Source organism: Apostichopus japonicus, chromosome 19 (assembly GCF_037975245.1).
Source record: "Apostichopus japonicus isolate 1M-3 chromosome 19, ASM3797524v1, whole genome shotgun sequence".
NCBI classification, from domain to species: Eukaryota; Metazoa; Echinodermata; class Holothuroidea; order Aspidochirotida; family Stichopodidae; genus Apostichopus; species Apostichopus japonicus.
This window is the reverse complement of record NC_092579.1, coordinates 1,824,852-1,847,487: the sequence shown is the minus strand read 5'-3', so window position 1 is coordinate 1,847,487 and position 22,636 is coordinate 1,824,852. Positions and strand designations below refer to the sequence as shown.

General features: G+C 38.2%; 2 protein-coding genes across 2 annotated transcripts in view; one reads left to right on the top strand and one right to left on the bottom strand.

Annotated features, from left to right (window-relative positions):
• LOC139960472 (BTB/POZ domain-containing protein KCTD5-like) overlaps nt 1-7,951 on the bottom strand; it is a 36,451-nt gene extending 28,500 nt beyond the window's left edge. The window contains exon 1 of the mRNA XM_071958852.1: nt 7,642-7,951. Within this exon, the coding sequence (XP_071814953.1) occupies nt 7,642-7,929 (288 nt within the window). The 5' untranslated portion in view covers nt 7,930-7,951. The remainder of the gene's footprint in view (nt 1-7,641) is intronic.
• A 129-nt stretch (nt 7,952-8,080) lies between these two features.
• On the top strand, nt 8,081-16,447 carry LOC139960469 (phosphatidylinositol N-acetylglucosaminyltransferase subunit Q-like). The gene is made up of 9 exons (XM_071958849.1): nt 8,081-8,236; nt 10,843-11,462; nt 11,910-12,047; nt 12,878-12,998; nt 13,701-13,827; nt 14,325-14,478; nt 14,797-14,989; nt 15,480-15,656; nt 16,084-16,447. Exons 2-9 carry the CDS (start codon nt 10,870-10,872, stop codon nt 16,249-16,251), a joined length of 1,671 nt encoding a protein of 556 aa, XP_071814950.1. The 5' UTR covers nt 8,081-8,236; nt 10,843-10,869; the 3' UTR covers nt 16,252-16,447.
• Nucleotides 16,448-22,636: the final 6,189 nt, after the last annotated feature.

Sequence of the window (22,636 nt, the reverse complement as noted above, 5' to 3'; positions counted from 1 at the left end):
ACAGTGAGTGTCAAGCATAAGTTGTGGGTACTTTATGTACTATACACCTGTACGTAGAAGCCTCAAAGGAAGATTCAACAGCAAGAGGCTGTGGGCACTGGGCAGTGATGACAAAGTGGGTCTCCAGGTGCCCACATGTTACCAATTCTTGTATGGTAGGTAAGACTGAAATCTTACAAACTTGTAGGAATGTGACAGACTGTATGAGATGAGAGAATCTAATGAATTCATTTTTTACTACGATACTGCTTTAAGTTTCCACCACCAGACTCATAGTGACAATTACACACAACAGACACATACTGTACTGTGCAGTTAACAATAAGTCAGTACCGACAGCAATATATGCATGCAAAAGGAAATGAATATTGATATTTCATTGTCCAAGAAAATGGAAGATGTTTGAATGTCAGACAACTATTGTACAGTAGAACAAGTTACAGTAAATCCATGGCAGACAATAAAATATGATTGCTCAAAAAGAAATAGGGTGTTAGAAGGGGATCAGGATAGGAAAGGGGGAAGGGGGGAAGTGCACAGTGTCTATAAAAGGAGAAGGAATGGTAGGACGCTGGAACTTGATTTTGGGCAGTTGTGTACTGTAAGGGTTGAAGTGTTGAAAAGCTCTATCATTGCAGGTGGGATGAGATATTGTACTTGTAGGCCAGAAACATTGTAAGTCTCTGTCAGTAAAGGTGTAGAATCTTGTTTCAATTTTCCACAATACAGTACCATTAATTTCATTGTTTCCCAAATTGAGACAGAGAAATATACTCACAAAAGGAAAAAGAAAGTGAAGTGAGAAAACATAGAAACCAAAACATATATGAACAACTCAGTGTTAACTTAGCGTATATACTGAAACTATTTCCATAATTAATACACGATAAGAATTCAGATTCTTTGGAAACTACAGAGATATTGATGTAGTCATCTATACTGTGCTATGTATGGCAATACAGTATATATATATATATACGGTAGTCGTTTACTAGTAATAATTTACAGTGTACTGTGCTCTATGTGTGTTTAACTGTAAATACAGTTAGGTCAAATCTACCATTTTTTTATAGTTTTTTTTATCTTACCCAGAATAATTTGGCAGATTGATTATTATTATTATTAGTTCAAGTCAAGATATATATACTGTACATGTGTGACCCGCATATATCTTTAAAATTATTTTAAAAGATTGCAATCAACATTTGTCAAGTTCTCTGGTCTGTTGAATACAGACTAAAGTTTCCTGACAGTGTAGGAAGACTAGATAAAGCAACTCTGTAACAGTTGGCAGTGGTTGGGCAGTACAGCCAAGCTACCACAGACTTCATTCACACACTGTAGGCAAGCCTAATTGAGGAAAACACTTACACGATCTACAGTATCACTTGGTAGAATACCCCAATCCCCACCCCATGTAGTGTGGTAGAATATCCCAATCCCCACCCCCTGTAACATGGTAGAATATCCCAATCCCCACCCCCTGTAACGTGGTAGAATATCCCAATCCCCACCCCCTGTAACATGGAAGAATATCCCACCCCCTGTAACTTGATATCCTAAGCAACTTGAATAGGGTGTTAAATGGTAAAATAATTGATTTGTGGTTTCAATGACAAGTTCTTGTCAAAGGGTAGGCCTACAGTATTTTGTACTGGATGTTTTTTACAGTATGTCTACACCTGTACGTACTGCAGATACATTTGAAATCAAACTTTGAAGACAGAATGAGAAACTTGTGTTAAAATTTTGCAATTTTGTTTGACTTACATGCAGCATTTAATTTTTAATGTACAATTACAAACCAATCTTTAATTTGCTTCATACACAGCTCTTTAACAAAGTATTAACTAATTTACCTGATCACAAAGTTCTTTTTCTTAACTCCAAACAATACCATGATAATTGTCTCAAATGCTTTAGTATTAAGATCTTGTTACACGCCTACAGTAGAACAACATATATACTATCACTTCTGGCAAGTGACCTTCCCTAAACCCAACCTGAGAAGTAAAGTTTGATAAAAGTAAAGGTTCAACCATTTTTCAATCAAAAGTCTTAAGTATATAATTTGTTACATTTAGTACTGTCAGTAAATTTATTTTGTGTGTTGTTTTACTTTCACTTTTCAGGTATCCTTTATTCGCCTTCTAATTACTTATGTTGGGAGTTTTAGTTTCGCTGTTTGCAGAGCATCTGAACAACGGCATAGGCCATTGAATACACAGACAACTGACAAGCTTTATTGTAATTCCATCAAGAACTAGAGTTTTACCAAACGTCAGGATATCAGTGTGTTTTACTGTAAGAGTTCTCCTTCACCAACAGATGATCAAAAAAATATTTAAAAAATTATATGTTGGGAAGGCTGGTCCAAGTACTCAAGTGGACATATCTATGATGTCAGTATAATGAACTGAGATTTTGACCTCTTGAGGAGAAGGAAAAAAAAAAATTGTCTAGATGTTAGGATGAGGATTGTTGAAACTGCCTTTTACCTAAGTGTTCCTGCCACATACACTACTGCTCAAAAATGAACTTGGAGAAAAATCTCTCTTTCTGTGAACTTAACAGGTTGACCCACACCATTGACTCTCCTGCCGTTCTCTTATAAGTCAATGAACTCTATGTGTACAGTAATGTACCTGTTTTATTGTGCGTAGAGTACAGGATGTAAGTGTCATGTACAATTCTCATACTGTACCTGTATAGTATGCTGAATAGCTGCAATATCAAGCTGTACTGTAACACATTACTGTGGAGCTCATAGTTAATACAGTATGGTAGAGTGTGTATAGTACAGGCTGTATGTGTGTATGTACTATCATGATACTGTAAATCTGTACACTGAATAGCTGTAATATCAAGCTGTACTGTAACACATTACTGAGCAAATCATAGTATGCAGTACGGCTGAGTACATACAGTACAGGCTGTACCTGTAACATGTACAGTACAATCTTGACAGACCTGAATTTGTACAATGAGATTTGCATGCTAAAGTCTGTAGCTCTGCTTGTTATAATATCATGTACAGTACTTAATGGTGTATCACAAGTGTCCTTTAAGTTAATTACTAAAGTTGACCTAGTTCCTGTCATTCTTTCCTCCATGTTCACTATTCTGCTTTTAAAACATTGTTATCATAAAGCAGACAACTATACCTCTGTGGCAATCACTGCTAGGTCAACCTGTAAGACCTTCTGAAATTAGCAGGTCACATTTGATGACCTTAGTACTGTGTACATACCGCTGTACTGTATCTGTACAATAGTGTCCTGATAGCACTACAGCGGTTGGAAACCTCTACAAGGATATCTAATGAGTGTGATTTCCTGTCAGGTGACAGCACACAGTTCAACTCTAAAGTTATCTCTTCCAGTAAGACCTTAATTTCATTGTAAGAAGCAGCTAAATACAGTACTACACAACAGCCTATGTCATCTTCTAGAAATTATTTAGCCCAGGTACTGTAATTTCTAGCATGTTACTATATAGCCACTTTGGTCACTATATAAATAGTGACAATCAACATCCTGTTTTGGAATGTTTACATTCAGCCAGCGTTTTATTTTTATTATGAAATTAAAGGAAATAAATGGTGTGATGGTCTTTCCATAGCGTCGGGCACAGTAGAGGGTACAAAATACACATCTTGTCCTGTAAGTGGATTTCAGAGGAGTTAACACTTAGAGGAAAAGAAGGCTCTAACATCTAGAACTCTTCAAATTCAAGAGTAGAACATTTTCAACTTTCACTCCCTCTTTCTCTTAAGAGGAAAGTACTCAAGTTCAAATATATGAAAAATTGTGTAAAGATAATTGTGTATAGATTGCCTTTACTTAATAAGTAATGATTTTGAGACCTGATTGGAGAAATATATCAGATCTTTCCAAGGCCTAGACACAAATTTAACAACCTTGAAAGAGACTTTTATCTTTTATGGGATGTAATTTTACATGGTTAACAATCATTGGCAGGATTTAAGCAGACCCTAGACGTTATCCTCCTGTGCACACTAATAATTACAGAGTTGTTCCAAAGAGTGAAAGGGGAAATTCACAGTACTTACATACTTTAATATTTCATAAAGAGTCTCATTTGAGTTGCTTTTTGCAAAATTGTCAAGGTCTTTTCCAAAAATGTCTTGCTGCTCGAATCAGAACATCTCTTAAGTATAATGACTATTTGTAATTAACAAAGTTCTGTCTAATATTCCAAGTACTGTAAACTTCGCCTACAGTACAAGTGTACTATCTAGAAAAGAACACCTGATTCTGTAATTTCTGTCAAGATAGTAACGTGTACATACATAGTAAATCAAACATGCTTAAACAATTTCTTAACTGGTTATTTATATATATATAGGTGTGGGGAAACTGGATCTCTCAAACTGACTGAAATAAAAGCCTAGAGAGTTCTGGGAAACATCTCCAGGGTTGCTCTTTAGAAGGGAAGTTAAATATTAAAGGGATAGATTAATGACATGTATTCCATATGATCACATGACTTACTGTATCCAACAATCACTGATTGTGATAGAGATGCCGTCATGCTAATTGCAAGGGAATAACAAAAAAGAAGATATCTGAGCTCAAAATCATTTCAAGACCACTATTACAGTGCAATATATACTGCAGTCTACAGCTGTATACATGTATATTACTGGGACATACACAAACCTATAAATCAATAATATTTATTTTCTGTTACAAGTCACAAAAACCTTGGTGCTATTTCTATCTATATACCACATTACTGAATATGGGAACAGGATGATATGCATTGTATATGTACAGTAGCTGGTATACAGATACAGTATGTCAGAAGCCAATGGATCAAATTTATGTAAATTAATATGAATCATATTGTTTTTAGTTGAAGATTTTTATCAATTTCATCAATAACCTAAAAATGCAACATTTCTTCAAAGCTGAGTAAATGATGTCAGCTTTTTTTATTGAAACAATGTTACTGTAGCTTTGTTCTTTTCCTTCTAACTGTACATATTAAGAACCGGTCACACAAACATACAAATCCAGCACCTTTTGGTTGTAAAATCAATACATAGATACACAAACCATGTATGCTGATTGTGCCACTGTACCTCCACAATGCCTGATTGGAGGTCTACCAGCATTGAGGTCCAAATTTATGTCTGTAACGTATGTTCTTTCTTGGCTTGTGTTTACATAACTCTACATATATACAACAAAGTCACTTTATACTAGATTGTAACATTCACAAAGTTATGCCGAGATCATGACGGCCTACACCAGGCACTTGTATTCCAAAGGAAGAAGTCCCCCCTCCCCCCCCTCCCACTGCTAGGAGTGCCAAATATCAGGACTTTATATATGAAAGTCAACAACCATAGTTTTGGGAATTAAATACCAATTTTTTTTTTTTTATTATACTGACTCACAGATAGACTTTTCGAAGTCTCCAATCAAAATACTTTTAAAGGCTAATTGCAGGAATCGCTTTGCTGCTTCATAATGTGTGCTTAGTTAGGCCTAGCTAGCGACTGGTAGAAGTTTAATCTATACAGTATCTTCAAGTTCTAAACAGCCTGGTACAAATGTAGGAAAAATTTGTTGAGTTTGAATCTAAGAATACTTTTGAATGGCACTGAGCTGTAACATGTTCTTTCTATGGTCTAGCCAGTGAGTATCTGCAAAATTTGCATACACATACAGTTCTGGGTTCTAGTGAATTTCTATAGACACTGTACTAGCCATGATGTTTATTTACAGGTTTGTTTTTCCAATGTAATAATTATGTTACCTCACAGCCTTAATTATAACATTTAAGTTTGACACAGCAGAAGGGAACATCACTCTCTTTTTGGCAGCAATTTCATGAAAAATTTAATTAATTTACCAAATTTATAATTTGTCAACTTAAATGCATGTGCAAAGATATGGACATTTTTTCTTGGCTCAACATTTTTGACTCCAGTGTAATGTGTCACAATCTGGTAAACGTTGATCAAACCATGGTTGAAATCATTAAGTTGAGGATTAGAACCACACCTAACAGCAACATCAGAGCAACCATCATAACTGTGGTCTTCAAAAGCCCTGGTTTTCAAACTTGTTTGCTTGGAGACTCCAATTTGCACATTTGATCATCTTGGTGAAACTCCAGTGGCTGTTGGTGTGATTTGTGGAAGGTTTCTACAAGGTAGCACCATCCTCCTCCCCTATGAGAAATTACTATATGATTAAGGGTGTTTTAGTGCAAAAGGCTAATGGTAATGATAATATTTTGCAGTTTCTTATGTAATTTTATGTTCAAGATTATTCCATTTTTTCCCACAAATATCGGCAATTTCTCCGTTCTTCTGAATTGTTTGGAATCCCTCCAAACAAAAGGTCGCGACCCCCACTTTGAATACCAACATGGGAATCTAAGAGAACAACTGTGCTCTTAGCATCATCAAGTTAGAATATATAAATATTATACCAATAGAGCCTACCATCCTAACATAGTTCCTACACTATGGTGGCCTACACAGTACAATATAGTAACTAGTAGTAGGATAGCCTACAGTAGCTGAATAGGTATATAGCAAACCAAACTATGACATTGCCAAAAAGCCTTGATGTTCAATGCCAATTGAAAATATCCGTGCTTAGCCAGAAATGACAACATTTGACTGAAAGTCATCTGGATGCCTCCGTATTAATCAGATTTAGAATGTTCTTGTCTATAGGTAAGCACTAAGAATGACTAGGGTTGAATAACTTTTAATTGCCTTGAGGTACATCAATTTAAGCTTTTTCTTAGCTACAAAAGTATTTCAACCCTTGGAACTGAAACTTTTTATATTTAATTTCTGACGATGAAATCACAAAGTACAGAATTTGTAATTTCTCTAGTTGTATTCCAGTGTATTTGATCGAAAGAAACAAAACGTGGCCCAACTAAAAAAACATGGTATTCTATCTCGATAAACTGCCTACCTTATTGGAAACACTATTGTCTGACTGAATCACCTAACTTCACCCATTTTCAGTCATTTTGTCTAATAAATACTGTATCAATGACAAGTGTTTGTAAATTTAATGTGACATTGATGATTTGGTATATTGGTTTAGATGTTCGACTTCTAGTCTGCAGCTTTGCAACCTTGTATCTTGAAAAGTCCAACTTTAATCAAGATGTGTTTTTGTTTTCCAGTGGATGGATTATGATCGAAATTTCAGGAAATGTTATGGGAATCATCTACTTTGTTTGTGAGTAACATTGTAAATATTTCTTCGAGATTCGCTAAGATTTTGACAAAAATAAGAAATTGACGTTTGAGTTTTCGTGGTCTTGCTTTACTCATCCTTCTAATGTTGCCTGTAGGCTAGGCCTAACTTGGACCAATTGCAGAATACCCTTCAACTCACACAACTGGCTTTTCGAGAACGACAATACATTGTTTATAGAATAGGGATTTCATAATCTGTGGGATTCAAGAGTTGCGGAATATTCTGCAATTAAACAACATTTAGGACTAAGATATGATCACCTTCAACAAAACAATTTTCCTCTGGTCAAAGGTCTGGGCCTAACATTATTTCAGTCAATATTAGCCTAACTTATGCTATGAATACAACAGTATGTACCAACTTGAGCTAGGCTAGTTACCTTTTCAGAGCTAAGATCAGGGTCGTCTTGGCACAGCCTGCACAGAAATGATTTGGGATCCCGACAGAGCGTTGTACTCGTTGTTAAAAAGGTTGTTCCTCCGACGTTGAGACGAACCCACCTTGAGGAACTTAAGTGACATTCAGAACCGTAACCATTTTGAATTTCATTATGACCTATTTCTTCAGTTTCCATAGTAGCCTGGGATAACTTTTCGCCCTTCGTGTCTTCACAGTTCGTCGCCATTTTTGCTGAAGTGAAAGCAAATATATTGTTAGAAATTGGCATAGTAAAATCTTACTTACAAACCCAGGTCACTCATCAAATGTATTTTGATCTAGCGCCATCATATTATTACACTAGTTGGACGAAAATCCAACCCGGGGAATACAACATGTTCACAGTATAGTACAGTACCACAGAAATTTCTGTATCAATTTTTGTGTACATTACCAGCACGAGATAGACGTAACGCGTGTAGCCTAACGCGCGCATACTATACTACATGACTTACACGGAGTTTCGAATCTACGGAGAAAGTGGGCCAACGAGTCAACAACTGCGTTAGACGATTCCAGCCTGCCTCAACATTCCCGTGAGGAACTTGACTATGTCATGTTATTTTGCACTCAAGACACATAGGCCCAAATTCTCCTAATTTTATCGAACGAAACATGTACTGTACCGTAGCCCGTAGTTTAACTAACTTAACGTTAGGAATAGGAGTTAGCCAAGGCCTAAGTTAATGTTAAGGCTATAAGTACAACGGTATCCAGTCAAAACGTCCCTTTACCAAAACGTCCCCGCTTTTTTAAGACCAAAACGTCCCCGCTTTTTACCAAATCGTCCCCGCAGTCAAAACGTCCCCGTGAGTCGAAACGTCCCCGCTTATAATCAGTTGGAATGCAAGTGTGGATGTTTTTAGTTCAAATCAAAGAGTATTAGAGTAAGGATAAGTATAGTTTAGGTTGAAAACACAGATATATTTTTTACTTCAAAATGTCAAATATCAACAGGGGCACGTACCCGTGACATAATTTTACTTCGTAAAAATAAACGTAAAAATAAAGTGATTTCACTCATTTTAAAAAATTAGGCTATATATATTGTACAGTAAACGCATCCAAATTCTTTTTTAATTCCTCTTGTATAATATTTTTTGTTTTCCTTAATTCGTTAATTCACTGAAAAACATATAGCATATACCTTGTTCATACCAAATATAATTAAACGATATAGTCCTTCGTTATTTATTTAGCGCCTGTAATGCAACTTGCATGCCGATAACTTAGCCCAATTATAACTTAAAATTAATATATATTCACAACTGTGAATGAATGTGATAGACGGGGACGTTTTGACTTACGGGGACGTTTTGACCAACGGGGACGTTTTGACCAACGGGGACGTTTTGACCAAAAGCGGGGACGTTTTGGTACGGGGACGTTTTGGTAAAGGGACGTTTTGACTGGTAAGCAGTACAACAACATGCTACAACAGGCTAAGCCCGACTTAATTGGCCTAACGGTAACCATGTATGTTAGGCCATGTAGTTGCACATACATTTAATAATAGCCTAGGCCTACGGTGAGTCCTAGGCTCATTCCTCTTCCAACATTTCACTGATTCCATGGTGAAGGACCCTTCACGAACCTTTCATCGCCAAATCCTAAGGATAGTAGTTGTAGTAGTACTTCCTACTAGGTTAAAATAGAAATAGTATTTGGCTACAACTTTACAAGAACAAATTCCAGTCTCCAGAATAGACTTCTTCAAGCTACCCCACCATGTAGGGACTAGGAGTTGGAAGCAGGATATAGGCCAAAGCTAGTAGGCCTAGTACTAGTATAGTCAGTATTGCGAAGTTCGGCATACTGCGAAGTTCGGACACCCTAAGAAATACACGATTTCACCATGAAAACCTACAGGAAGAGCCAAATTTCACCAAAAAGTACGAAGCTACAGTTATTTTCTCTCCAAAATGACCCATGTGCAAGAAATTACTTACATATTTGTCAATAAAATGACGAAGATCTATGAAGTCTGTTATAATTACTGAAAGAGCAACTGCGCCGCCAATTTTATCACCAGCGCCACACTGGGTTGCGTGTCCGAACTTCGCAATACTCTAGCAAAGAAATACCAGTTCCACAATCACGAAGAATCTTCTTGGAAAACAACGTAAAAACAGTTTGCAGGAAAGAAAGTTTGGCCGTGTATCGTACTAAAACAAATTTCTCCCACCATATCAAGTATATTTTCATGTGATTTATACCAGAAGATTTAGTTTTGGGGTGATTTAAGGCTTAGGTGTCCGAACTTTGAAGTGACCATGCTAGTACTAGTATAACATATTCACATACTGCTCTCTCATTAGGTCAAGGCTGCCTCAGAATTATAAGTAAAGAAAAAGGAAACATATCGTTTGGTTTATCAGCACAAGTGAGGAGCTTTCCGGCACTGCTTAAGGAGAATTTGTCAGCCACGGCTAGTCCGGCTGCCAGTTTTACAAGTAGTGTCTGCCATAGTAAAGCATAGGTTTTCATCATAGAAAAAAAGTGCTTTCCGTCATGGCAGAGACTACTTTAGTTACCATATTTGTTAGGAATGGCATCAGGAATACACATTCAACATTTTTCAACGGGGTGTACAGCGAGTTTGAAACCAACTTCAGTGCTGCTCGAGCTTCTTTTCACTAAAGTTCATCTACAGTATGACATTGAGAAATTCAATATCTCAGCAGGGTATTGCAAAGTCTTAGTGAGGGTCCAGAGGGCAAATCCCTTTGAAAGCTTTAGCACTTGGTGGTATTGCTTATAGTCTGGTTGTGACTTCAAGCCTAAAGGTACCAAAAAAAACATGGATCAGAAAAGAGGGAATGTATACAGTTCTCTGGAAAGTATTCCATGCGCCCTTGTGGGGATCCTGTATTTGTTATACTTAGGTGTGCTTGAATTATTCAAACCCTGACAGGGCACCTTCCAGTAAACGAATGCTGCCACTTTAAATCTGCAAAGATCATGCAGTGGCTCAAGGGGTGAATGAACATCATACCACAAACAAATTAACAGCATAACAGCATAGTCCTGCTTTAGTGCCTCGCTGACCTGTTATGTTTTGAAGTTGAATGCTATGTAAAGTACTTTGTTGATTCTTTCAATCTTATGATATATATATATGTTTTGTTGTTTTGTTATAAAGGTTGACTGGTTTTGATCCAGTGATGAAATGAAGAACGGTAGAGGATCAAATGCACCTGGGTCTGTACCACTCAAGGTGTTCATATCCAGAGATTTACTCAATGCTAATAGTGGCCACTGCTTTGGAAGATGGATGCCAGACAAAAACCTTGCCTTCATCCTTGCCATCGAGGAATCATCGGCCGAGACAGATCAAGATTTAATTCCATATATTTATTGGGAAAACCTTTATATGCAGACAGAAGCCAAGAAGGCCAGTTCAGATTGGAAATGTAGTGAAATTGAGTTGATATTTGTACAGCACACCTTCAATGGTTTGCCTTCATGTCGGTATCAGAACACTATCCACAACGGTCTCGGGGAGGATATCATCCTCATTGTTTTTGATGAAGAAAATGTCAAAGGTCATAAGTTGACAAGCCAGACAATGTACAATGAGGGTCACACATCTGAAGTTAACATCTTGTCAGACCTATTGAGACAATCAGAAAGGAGAGAGCAAAGAGGGGTCAAGTGGAGGGGTGTTCACTTGACCCTGGCATGGTTGATGTTCTTGGTGAAGTGGCCTCTTTGTACAACCCTCAAAATCTTTCTCTCTGGATACTCTGCAGTGGAGCAAATGTAGGTAATTTCATTATTCCACTGAAAGAAATTTCAAACAGTGTAAAATCGATTGGAGTTGTAAGATCACAAATTGTTTTGTGCCCCGCCCCACCCCCGCCCCCCAAGAAATTTTCACCACAACTTTTGCACCCTCACCTCTTAAAAATAAGAAAACATGTTCCAACTGGCTGAGGGATGTTATTCTGTGTTACTGCTACTTCATATCACATCATCGGCGTCTCGCTTCTCTCATGATTACTTAAATTCCAAAATGAATTTTTACGTTAGTCTCTAGCCCAGAGTGATCTGGCGTTCATCGTCATCAAAATAAATTTCGTGCTGAAAATTAACCTGTGCTACATTCCCAAATTTGTACTAGTTTTTACTGTATGCCTATATAGGTATCCAAACAAATAACTTGATCAAATTTCATTTTGCATATATGGTTTTTCATCTGTTGTTCAGGTTGTCAACAGATTGGATCCAACATCTAGTGTCCTTGCCGATGCTAACCTCTCACCTAGCAACCAAAATCAACATTCTCAAAGGTTTGACGATGCAGAGAGAGGATGAAGACAAAAATAACGAAGTAGACAAACTCAGGTACTTGTCAACAATAAGAACATTAATCAGATAATCAGATAACAATTTTAAGGGAGATGGGGCTTGAAACCGTTTGATAGTTTGTTGAAAGCTTGTCTGTTATATCGTTGATGAACTCTGCAGCATAGAGGAATATTATAGCCAGTATCACATTGCAATATCAATTGGTAAAGTTGCTATACAAACTGTGTAAAGATGTACAGCTGCTTTCTACACAGAAACAATAACTTTCAAGGAGGGAAAAAAATTCAGAGCCATCCCAAAGTGCTATACAAAGTTTGATTACTAAATTATTCCCTGGCATATCCAACAGTCAAATTTGAAAAAAAAAACTTTATAAAAAGTGAAGAAAGACACTCAAGGCTGACGTTTAAGCTCTGAGGGCCTGTACTCTGTTTTATTTGCATTTTGTTAACTATTCAATATCAGATATATTGTTCTCTGTTATATATCTTTCTCTATTAGGGTTGGTAATTAACTATTCAATATCAGATATATTGTAGTCTGTTTTATTTGTATTTTGTTTTATTTATTTTCTATTTATTTTCAGGTATAATATACTCTGTTATATATCTTTCTTTATTAGGGTTGGTAATTAACTATTCAATATCAGATATATTATACTCTGTTGTCTTTCTTTATTAGGGTTGGTACAGTAATTAACTATTAATGATCAGATATAATATACTCTGTTATACAGTATGTCTTTCTTTATTAGTGTTGGTAATTAACTATTCACTATGAGATATATTATACTCTGTTATATATCTTTCTTTAGTAGGGTTGGTAATTAACTATATTGTACTCTGTTATATATCTTTCTCAATTAGGGTTGGTAATAAGCTGTTGATCCTGTTGGTGGATCTTGTCCTTGGCTGTCTGGTCTGCTACTTCATTCACAAATATCATCTTCAGCAAATCCTCTCCCACAACCTTATCAAATTCTTGCAGGTAAACTAGCAATTGTTTTGGTGGTGATGTTTTGGTCAGGAGTTATCATTTATGTTAGATCTCTCTTTCATCATCAAGTTTTAACTGGAATGAAATATTCGACTAAGATGCCAGTGAGATCAGAGGTGAGGTCTAGCTGTCCTAACTTAATGAATATTCAGTAGTTGCTGTGCTCTTCAGGAATCATGCCTGAAATACAAGATTGAAAAAAAGATTTCTAGCAGTTTTTGTACACTGAACCTAGTAATTTGTAAGAGTTCAAAATCTTTTAAATGCATACCCAAAATATCATCACTACATTGTTATCTGCAAATCAGACAAGAACAGGTTTTATCCTCCTAACAGGATTTCAATATGATTGCACTAGTTACAGAACATATTAATAAGCAACCACAACCATCGCTTTATGAAACAATGTCCTGTCATCATTCCAATAACTGTCACGATAAGAGAAGCAGCAAAGTAATCAAATTGTAAGGTTTGTGACATTATTTCACAACATTGCAAGAACATACAAGTTTGCCAAGTTTTTCCAGACTATTGAAGGTTCCCTCGCAATTATTTTAAAAAGTACAGAACAGTTTGCATGTCATTAGCAATGCCAGCAAATCATTGCCAACAAGACCTTCATTGATGCTTTAATTTAAGTGTAGTTTGATAACAGAGTGTTATAAGATCTCTCTTCTCACCGACATCTTGTAGAGCACATCCCTCCAGTTACAGGAGCTACTCCGGTGGTTAATGGGCGCCCCTGCCGGCCTCAAACTGAACAGTGGTTATGCACATTTCTTGGGACATTTCTTTCTATATCAAAGCTACTTATGGATTGGTGAGTGTTTGAACGGATAGTTCAATGGCAGGCAATGTAATACTCGTCCAGAAACAGATAATTATACTTGATTTGAACAATTGAGCTATTTCCACTGGTTTACCTTTCAATTCTACCTTGGAGTGGATCATAGTAAGTGGTCTGTGATGCCATTACAGGAGATGTTCTTCAGATGTTACATAGCAAGTAAGAACAGAATATGAGGGTTTGAAGAATATGAGGGTTTGAAGGGACATACTGTCCCTGCTTACATTGCATTGTAAAACCATAATCACTTAATGCTTCAATTATTGATCCTGTTTGGTCTTTCTGCAGGTTATCTTTATATTTTGTACCCTATCATGGATAACATTATTTGGGGTATGACCATCTCTGGTTGCCTAGGACTAACTGTCTTACTCGCAGTGGCCTCTGACATACTGTCCCTGCTTACATTGCATTGTAAAACCGTAATCACTTAATCCTTCAGTTATTGATCCTGTTTGGTCTTTCTGCAGGTTATCTTTATATTTTGTACCCTATCATGGATAACATTATTTGGGGTATGACTATCTCTGGTTGCCTAGGACTAACTGTCTTACTCGCAGTGGCCTCTGACATACTGTCCCTGCTTACATTCCACATCTACTGCTTCTACGTCTATGCTGCCAAGTAAGTAGATGTGGACGCTATTTAGATGTGGACGCTATTTACTTTACTTCTCTTTCGCTTCTGTTGATGATTTATTGACATCTTGATTCACTCTAGTTTATTTGTTCTCCTATGATATGTTTGAAAGTCTGGCACCAAATATGCTAGTAAGCCATAAAATGGTCACTGAGACACTGATCCAATTCTCAATGTGTCACCTTTAAGCAACTCACAGAGTTCATAACTTTGTAAAATATTAAACAGGAAGAGTAACTTCTCAACCAAAAAGACAATTGCGACATCACAAAGTCCTAGGTGTACTATTCCTCTCCTTTGCAGAATTTTCACTCTACAACTCTCAGCCCTAACCTCGCTATCCAGACTCTTCCGAGGCAGAAAGTGGAATGTTTTAAGGAGTCGTGTTGATTCTTGTATTTATGATATCGACCAACTGGCCGTCGGTACCCTCATCTTTACCGTCCTTCTGTTTCTCCTTCCAACGTCTCTTCTCTTCTACTCTGTGTTTACAGCAGTAAGTAAATTGTCAATACTCATCCACTCTTTTCATAATTTACTCTCTCATCCAAGTGGTGGTTGATAACACTACACCTCCTTAACCCATTGTCCTACCTCAGTGGCACCTCTCAGGTCTTCCATATCATCATATATTGTTTACCCCTACACCTCCTTGGGCCCTAGTCCTACCTCAGTACCACCCCTCAGGTCTTCCTGTCATCACATATTGTTTACCCCTACACCGACTTGGGCCCTAGTCCTACCTCAGTGGCACCTCTCAGGTCTTCCATATCATCACATATTGTTTGGCCCAACACCTCCTTGGGCCTTAGTACTGCTTTAGTTACATTTTTGTCTAAGAATGGTTGGTACATTGTTCTTTTTGTCAATTGGTTATAAATATGGAATAGTTATCAGTTATTTGTCAGTGTTACAGGGTTTGCTCAGAATAACTTTTAAGTGCCTGGCTAGTGCTTTTGGCTTAATATTTTCATCTCTTCTCACAGTTACAGATGGTTGTCCTGGTGATTCGAGGTATCATAGCATTGGTCATTCACCATCTTAGTACCTTCCCATGGTACACTGCTGTGAAATGGTTGCTAAGGAGGCCAGTCCTCAGAGACCAACTTTCGTTCATCAAGTTGAGAGGGAATCAGGACAGTGTTGTATGCCTTGTGTTACAGGTAAGACTCAGCTAGGTAAATAAAACACAGAAGATGATAGTGGAGCAGTTGATAATAACCTTTTGCTTGGATTTTTTGTCAATTTATGATACTTTGACAGTTAAGTCCCTATAGAACACCATGTTTGTTTCCTTGGATAACTATCACTAAACCTGATAAATAAGCAAATAAAAAACTTAATCTGGATGTTTTGCAGTATAGTAGGGCATTATTTATCCAGAGACACATCACAAAATGCTGTGCAAAGATGTATAGCAGTATTTGTTTTTTCACACAGGAACCATATTATTTTATAAGACACAAAGTGGAGAGCCTTTCGAGCTGCTACACAAAATTTGAACGCCAAATTATTGCCTGTCACATCCCTTTACAAACTGTTTTCTTGTCATTAATCATCAAACTTTGTTATTGTTCACTTCTCAAACAGTTGCAATTGATGTCCTTGACAAGAGCAGTCAGTTTGACCAGAGAAGTCTACCAAAAAAACCAAGAGCAGCCATCTTGGCCGGAACTCATTAAAAACATTCTGCAGGGAAAGGTGATATACCAGTGGAAAAAACTGACAGACAGCAGAGGGATGAAGAAGGAAACGTGAGAAATTATGGGAAGGCTGAAATTGACGAGGTGCTATCTTAACAATTTTCACTTTGTAATTTATGTACAAGTCCTCCCTTAATCAGAGCTCAGATGGAATCTTAAGATTAGAGACAGTTCTTTTTACGTTTCATTTCATTTTTTTCATTTCATTTATTGAAACCAGTATAAATATAGCATATTTATAAAAAGGAGTACACATGTCAAACTAAAAAATAAATAAATATGAAAACCATGATAGATAAGATGTTCAAATGATTGCACAACAAGAAAGCGTTAAAACTATGTACATTACTAGAACTAGGTGAAACAATTAGTAAAATTAAATGAAAGGTTCCAAAATACCAAATTGAATGTATATTGCAGCACGGTAGATGAAAGAGTTCTTATAAAGTTGAATTCTATATTTTGGCAAGATATGAGGGTTCCTAAGATTCCTGGTAGTTTTCACCAAAAGACAATTAAGTGGCCCATGTAGTGGGTGATCTTTGTCATCTCTAATTTTATTTGTCATCCTTACAAATTCATTCTTTGCAGCTGTGTTTACTTGATCCTTCAGTGATAGCTGGCTTACATTCAATATACCTGAAGTATACTTAACTTACGTACACTGCTTTTACAGCTGCATAAAGCATTCCATTGTAAACACACACAAACTGATGCCTATCATGATAGCCTCAGCAATCTCTGTCTGTTATGACAGGTTACCTACAATCCTATATGTAACCATGATGAGGTACTTTATCACACTAAATGACTCCCCTTTAATAAAAGGAATAAAATTTGTTCCCAAAGTCCTATACATACAATTAAGGTGTCAAATTAAAGCTCTTTGCTCAAAGAATGTAGTGAAGTAAATTCTTGATGTTCTAATTTAATTGAACAAAGTTACAAAAGTTAAGACATGTTTTAACATTTTTGAAAGCTAATTCATATGCAAATACTTCATATGCAAATTTCTTTGAAAAACATGTCATGAATAAGCTGTGAGAACTTTATACAAAATGGGACGTTGTTCTTTAAGAAATGAGGTACTTTAATCAGCTACTTTGCTAAAAATCAGTCAGTTTGAAGGCTTAAGTTTCAATCGGTAATCAGCAAGTCTTTTGAACGCTGCCCCTGCTGTTTTAGGTGCTCTTCTATAGTATTAGTAAGTAGAATTATGTTGTCCAGATAGACTTAGTGCTGTATGAGATTAAAAATCCTGAAGACTTCCACTAAACACTGGAAGGTGGCAGGTGGGTGGTTAACCCAAATGGCATCCTGCTACATTCAAAGAAACCCATTGGTGATGTGAAAGCTGTTTGATGTTTACTCATCAGCTTCTATTTGCCAGTAACACCTTTGCAAATCTATGGAGTTAAACCCCTGTGCCCTTTCTAGGACATCAAGCGACTCATCAATGCAAGGGTGGCTTTAAACATCCTTATAGTCACGTATTAAGATTTGTACAGAGACAGACCCATCATCAACAGAAAGAACACACTGAAGAACTCCTAACGGTGTACGTGGTTTAATCCAAACATCTTCCTTACCCAAATTCATGAACTGCAAACGCAATTGACCTTTAGACACTAGCGTAAGGACAGACACAACAAAAATACCTTTAGGCAACTGAGCAACAGGTCCAACAATAACCTCTTTTTCTGCAGAAACAGGTGGACATGTCATGTCTAAAATCGACAAACATTGAGCAGGTACCTTAACTTTCTCAGAACCGGCAACTCTCACTAAACCTTGTGTAGCCTTGCCACTCATCCCTGTCTTCACCTTACTACTTTCCACACCTACGTACTTAACAAGGGTTTCTGGGCTTAATTCACGCAAGACGTTCATGCCTACCAACATCAGGGGTCGAAATTAAGAATATTTACCACTATTCCGCTGGAATAGTGGATTTGAAAATACACTATTCCGTCTCATTTTACACTATTCCTTTGAAACTATAATAAGAGAAAAAAATAACATAACAAAATTATATGTTGAGTCTTCTGTTGGTTTATTGATAATCATATAAAGTGTTTTGTGTACTGAGGCAAGAAGGCAGGTAACCCAGGTCGCAGGTTGTAAAATTTGAAAAAGGGCCACTGTACTTAATCATCATCAGAATCATCTTCAGAATCAGAGTCATCCTCACTACTGGTCATGCTGTCTTGAGTAGACCTCTGCCTTGGTGCAAATGGCTTGTATGGCTTATGCCATGGTCGCGTCTGGTCTTCAACGCACCCTTCAACTACAGATCAATGGCAGCATTGGGGTCGTAGTCTGTGATTTCAGGGCCTTCTATGAATATGCGGAGGAGACTTGTGAGCATAACATCTTTTAGTCTGCTTCGCCAGTCTGTTTTGACATGTTTCATGTAGCTGAAGCCCCTCTCACATTCAGCAGATGTAGCTGGTAGTGAGAGGAGCAAGTCAACAACAGCTACAATGTTCTTGTAGTTAGAGCAATCAATTGTGCAGAGCACCTTTCCCACTTCATTGTTTTGATCTGTTGAAGTTCATGCTCTTCTTTCAAGTCCCTACAACGTTGTCATAATCAGGTGATGAGCCACCAACCTCTACTCCTTCCACACCCAGTTCCTGGCTCGCGGAGCTGGGTGAACCTAGTTTCCTTGGTCCAGTGATCTTTCTCTGGTGGTCTGAGGACGTCTTCCTCCAGACTGGGCTTGCTCCAAATTGTCCATGCAGGCGGCAAGTTGAGCCTGTTGCACTTTAATGCCTTGAAGCACTTCCGTCTGATTCAGCAAGGCAGTCGACAAAGTCTCCAAGGCCCCAGCAAATTCTGCTTCTGTCGACGAAACAGCAGCTGTCCGTCGCCCTGGTCGCCTTTTGTGTATAGAATCCTCCAGTTCCATTTCAATCGCCCAGTCCCTCAACTCTGTAAATGTAACCGAGGGCTTTTCCTTAAGCATACGCTTTATCTCCCTCCTCAGAGCTGTATCTTTCAGGCCGTCCTGAAATTGTTCTTTTATCGTGTCCTTGGCATTTGGTGCACCAGAGATTCCAGTGAGTTTGAAACTCAAGGACATTAATGAGTATGCAAAGTCCGCTATAATCTCCTCTTCATTCTGCACGCGTGTGCAAATGTCACGCATTACATTACTGAGGGTTATCCTCTCTCCAAAGGTTTTCGTAACGACTCATAATATCTTTGTTGCATCCTTTTTACAACTTTCGTCCCGATGCTTAAGCTCCTGTCAAGCTGCTCCCTCAGTGTGTGCCAGAACAAAGTTAGTAACACTGTCTCCTATCAGTTCTGTTAGGCATATTGCAGCCTCTACATCTTCTTCAAAGTTAGCAAACAGACTCTGCTGGGGTACCTGTAAAACTCTAACTTTCTTCTCCATCGGCAGAACGTAGACTGTTCCTTGTTGCTATTCACCCAGGGATATACTGTCAGTCGCTCCAGTTGTTCCTTAAGCTCCTCTATCGTCGTCACATGCCTCACTAAATTGGCTATTATTGAACAACGTTAGCTTTACAGAAACCATTGCAGACTGTACTCTGTACAAAGCGAAATCTTTGAGTACCTGGCACTTCAGATACTTTGTCAGGGAGTTCTATTAAATATAAAGAAAGATAGAACTTTATTGTCCATTTCAGAAAATGATTTCCTGTCGACAGTAAACCAAAAACAGTAGTGAATACAAACAAAGCCATACAATAAACAAGCTATTAGTGAACAACTACGAGAATAAAACTAAATAAGCAGAACCAGAACAGTAACAGAAGCAGCACAGAGAGCTGCAAGTCACAGATCACACACTGTGGCCAAATCGCTTTGCACGCCAGTTAAACAAGTGTATTGCCTCAGGCAAGAAAGAATTACGGAACCTGGACGTTTTAATATGGGGCACCTGTAATCGTATCCCGGATCTGTTGAACACGATAAGACTATAGAAAGGGTGTGTGTGATCTTCTTTGATATTATTTAGTTTCTTCATCAGACTCTCTTCATATACTGTATGGATGAGAGTGACGGAAGGCTTGAACCAATGCAGCGTTCAGCTAACTGCTGAACACCTTCCAGCTCTGCCCTGTACTTCTTCGGCATACTGCCAAAGAAACATGTTATATTAGACGTTAGAACACTTAGGATGATTGACTGGTAGAATAATTTCATGATCGTATAATTAACTCTGCATTGTTTTAATTTTCTAAGGAAATAAAGTCGTTGGCAGGCTTTACCCTTCACAGCTTTTGTGTGAACATTCCAATTAAGTTATAACACCACCCTATGGTACAAAATTGTTTCAATTGTACCAACCCTGGCATTTGCATACTCTGCAAACTGCTGAGCATTTGCTATGACTATCTTCCCTGCCTTTATGTCACTGTAAACAGCAGCCTTGTTTGTACCACCAATGCCATCCATAGGCCCTTTGCCATGGTGGCATAACTCCATGTTATGGTTAATCCTTTGGGGTACATGCTGGAGAGGAGATAAAAACAATACTTATTTTTAAATTGGGCTGCACAACCATCTGACCAGAAGTGCGGAAAAAATTTCCGATCCTAGAAACCAAAAGTGGACAGAAATCGATGGAAAATATCCGCTCGAAAAATAACGATGTAGACGCTTTGGTTGGTAGAATGAGAAGGATGGGCAGTGACCCGTGAAGCCGGGTCACAGAGGGTGCACAGTGTTAAAAGGTTACCAGGACATTCTAGGCGCGGTAGAATGAGGGTGCTAAGGTTGTAGCGAGACAGGTAAGCTCGTCACTCGTAAATATCCAAACCAGTAAGTTTTGGAGTTACATTTGGGTTAATTTTACACCCTTTTTGGATAATCAGTTAGTTGAAATGGAGTGCTGCATGCTTGTCATGAAACATGTTATCACTGATAATGCAAAAAATTTTGCAATTTACCTCTTCTCCTTCACTGTACCACACAGAAATATTGTACATGGCGAAACTTTCACGACCAAAATTAAGCACTCTGAATTTCATTTTTTTGGCTTGTTGGTATAGTTTTCACTAATGTTGACTTGGATGACACAGTCTTCTGTCCCAGGAATGGAACTCTTGAGATGTTGTAAGAGCCTTCTCTTCTATGTACTTTGTTACAATACTTGCTGCTGTTGTAGCATCCAATTGATGTAGGTCTCTCCTTTAACCAATCAATCATTTTCAGGAACCTCACTTTAACTTTCCCATTACTGTCTATGTAATGTGTACGTAAACCCATTTGTTCATGGACAGAACGGTCGGTAGATTCATCAAACTGAAAAGTACCTCCCTGTAAACCACAGCTGGTATCAAAGATGCTTCCGCTCCTGTGTCTAGGACGCGGCCTACCTCCGCCCCCTCAATCTCCGCAATGACAGTTGGACTTGAAGATATCAATCTCTCCAGCACCACTCTAACCTCTGCATCTTCTCTATATTTCCCGTTGACTTCTCCTACTCTTACTGCTATGGGCTGTCGATTCGTTGCCAAAGACTCTCTTTTTCCCGTAACAGCAGAGACTATTGGTTTCCCGGATGATTATTTCTTGGTGATGTTTGGGGATGCTGACCTGGTGACATCTGTTGCTCATTCCTTTGATTCCTCGGGCAGTTCCGAGCAATAAGCCCTCTACGCTGGCAAGAATAGCAAGTTGGGTTCCAACGTTGACCTATGTTGGCAGGTGGTGGGGCTGAGTTAATGAATTGCTGCATTGTGTTCTGGAGGGATGTTAACTGCTCCTTCAGACTCTTGACCTCATCACTTAATCCGCGTTGATTCTCCAACAGGGTAGAATAGGCTTCATCCTCTTTGACTTCAGCTGCCGCAACAGGGGCCTCGGGACCGTCTTGGCTGCATCTCGCTTTCTTGAAATAGCAAGATAGCCTCCTTCCTCATCTCTTCAAACGAAGTTACATTTGGAGATATATCAATCCGTCTCAGCTCCCTACGCACCCATGTCTCACTGGCTCCACGAATGAACTGTTCTCTAAGAGGCTTGTCACGGAGCTGCTTAAGGGCTTTGCTCTCCTCCTCTGATAACGCAGACATCTCCATTTTTCGTGTACAACCTTTTGAGGGACCTACTAAAAACCCCACAAGTTCTCACTCTCTTGTTGTCTGCGATTATGGAAAAGGCTACTCAAGCTTTGTACTGTTTCATATACATGTGCCAAAACAAAGATTTAGTGATGACACAACTTTGTCAAACTTTGATCTCTTGCTCTCTCCCAAACATGCTATCTCTTCCTTGGCTGGACCACTCAGATGATTTATCAGAGCACGTGCTTTATCTTTGTCCTCCAGCTCATAGTGCGCGATGATCCCTTCAAACTCTTCTAACCATTCAAGGAAGGAAAGATCTCCAGCTGCATACGGTGGTCCTTAAATTTCGGAAGACGACTCACTGGAATTCCTTGAAATCCCATCGCTCCTTTA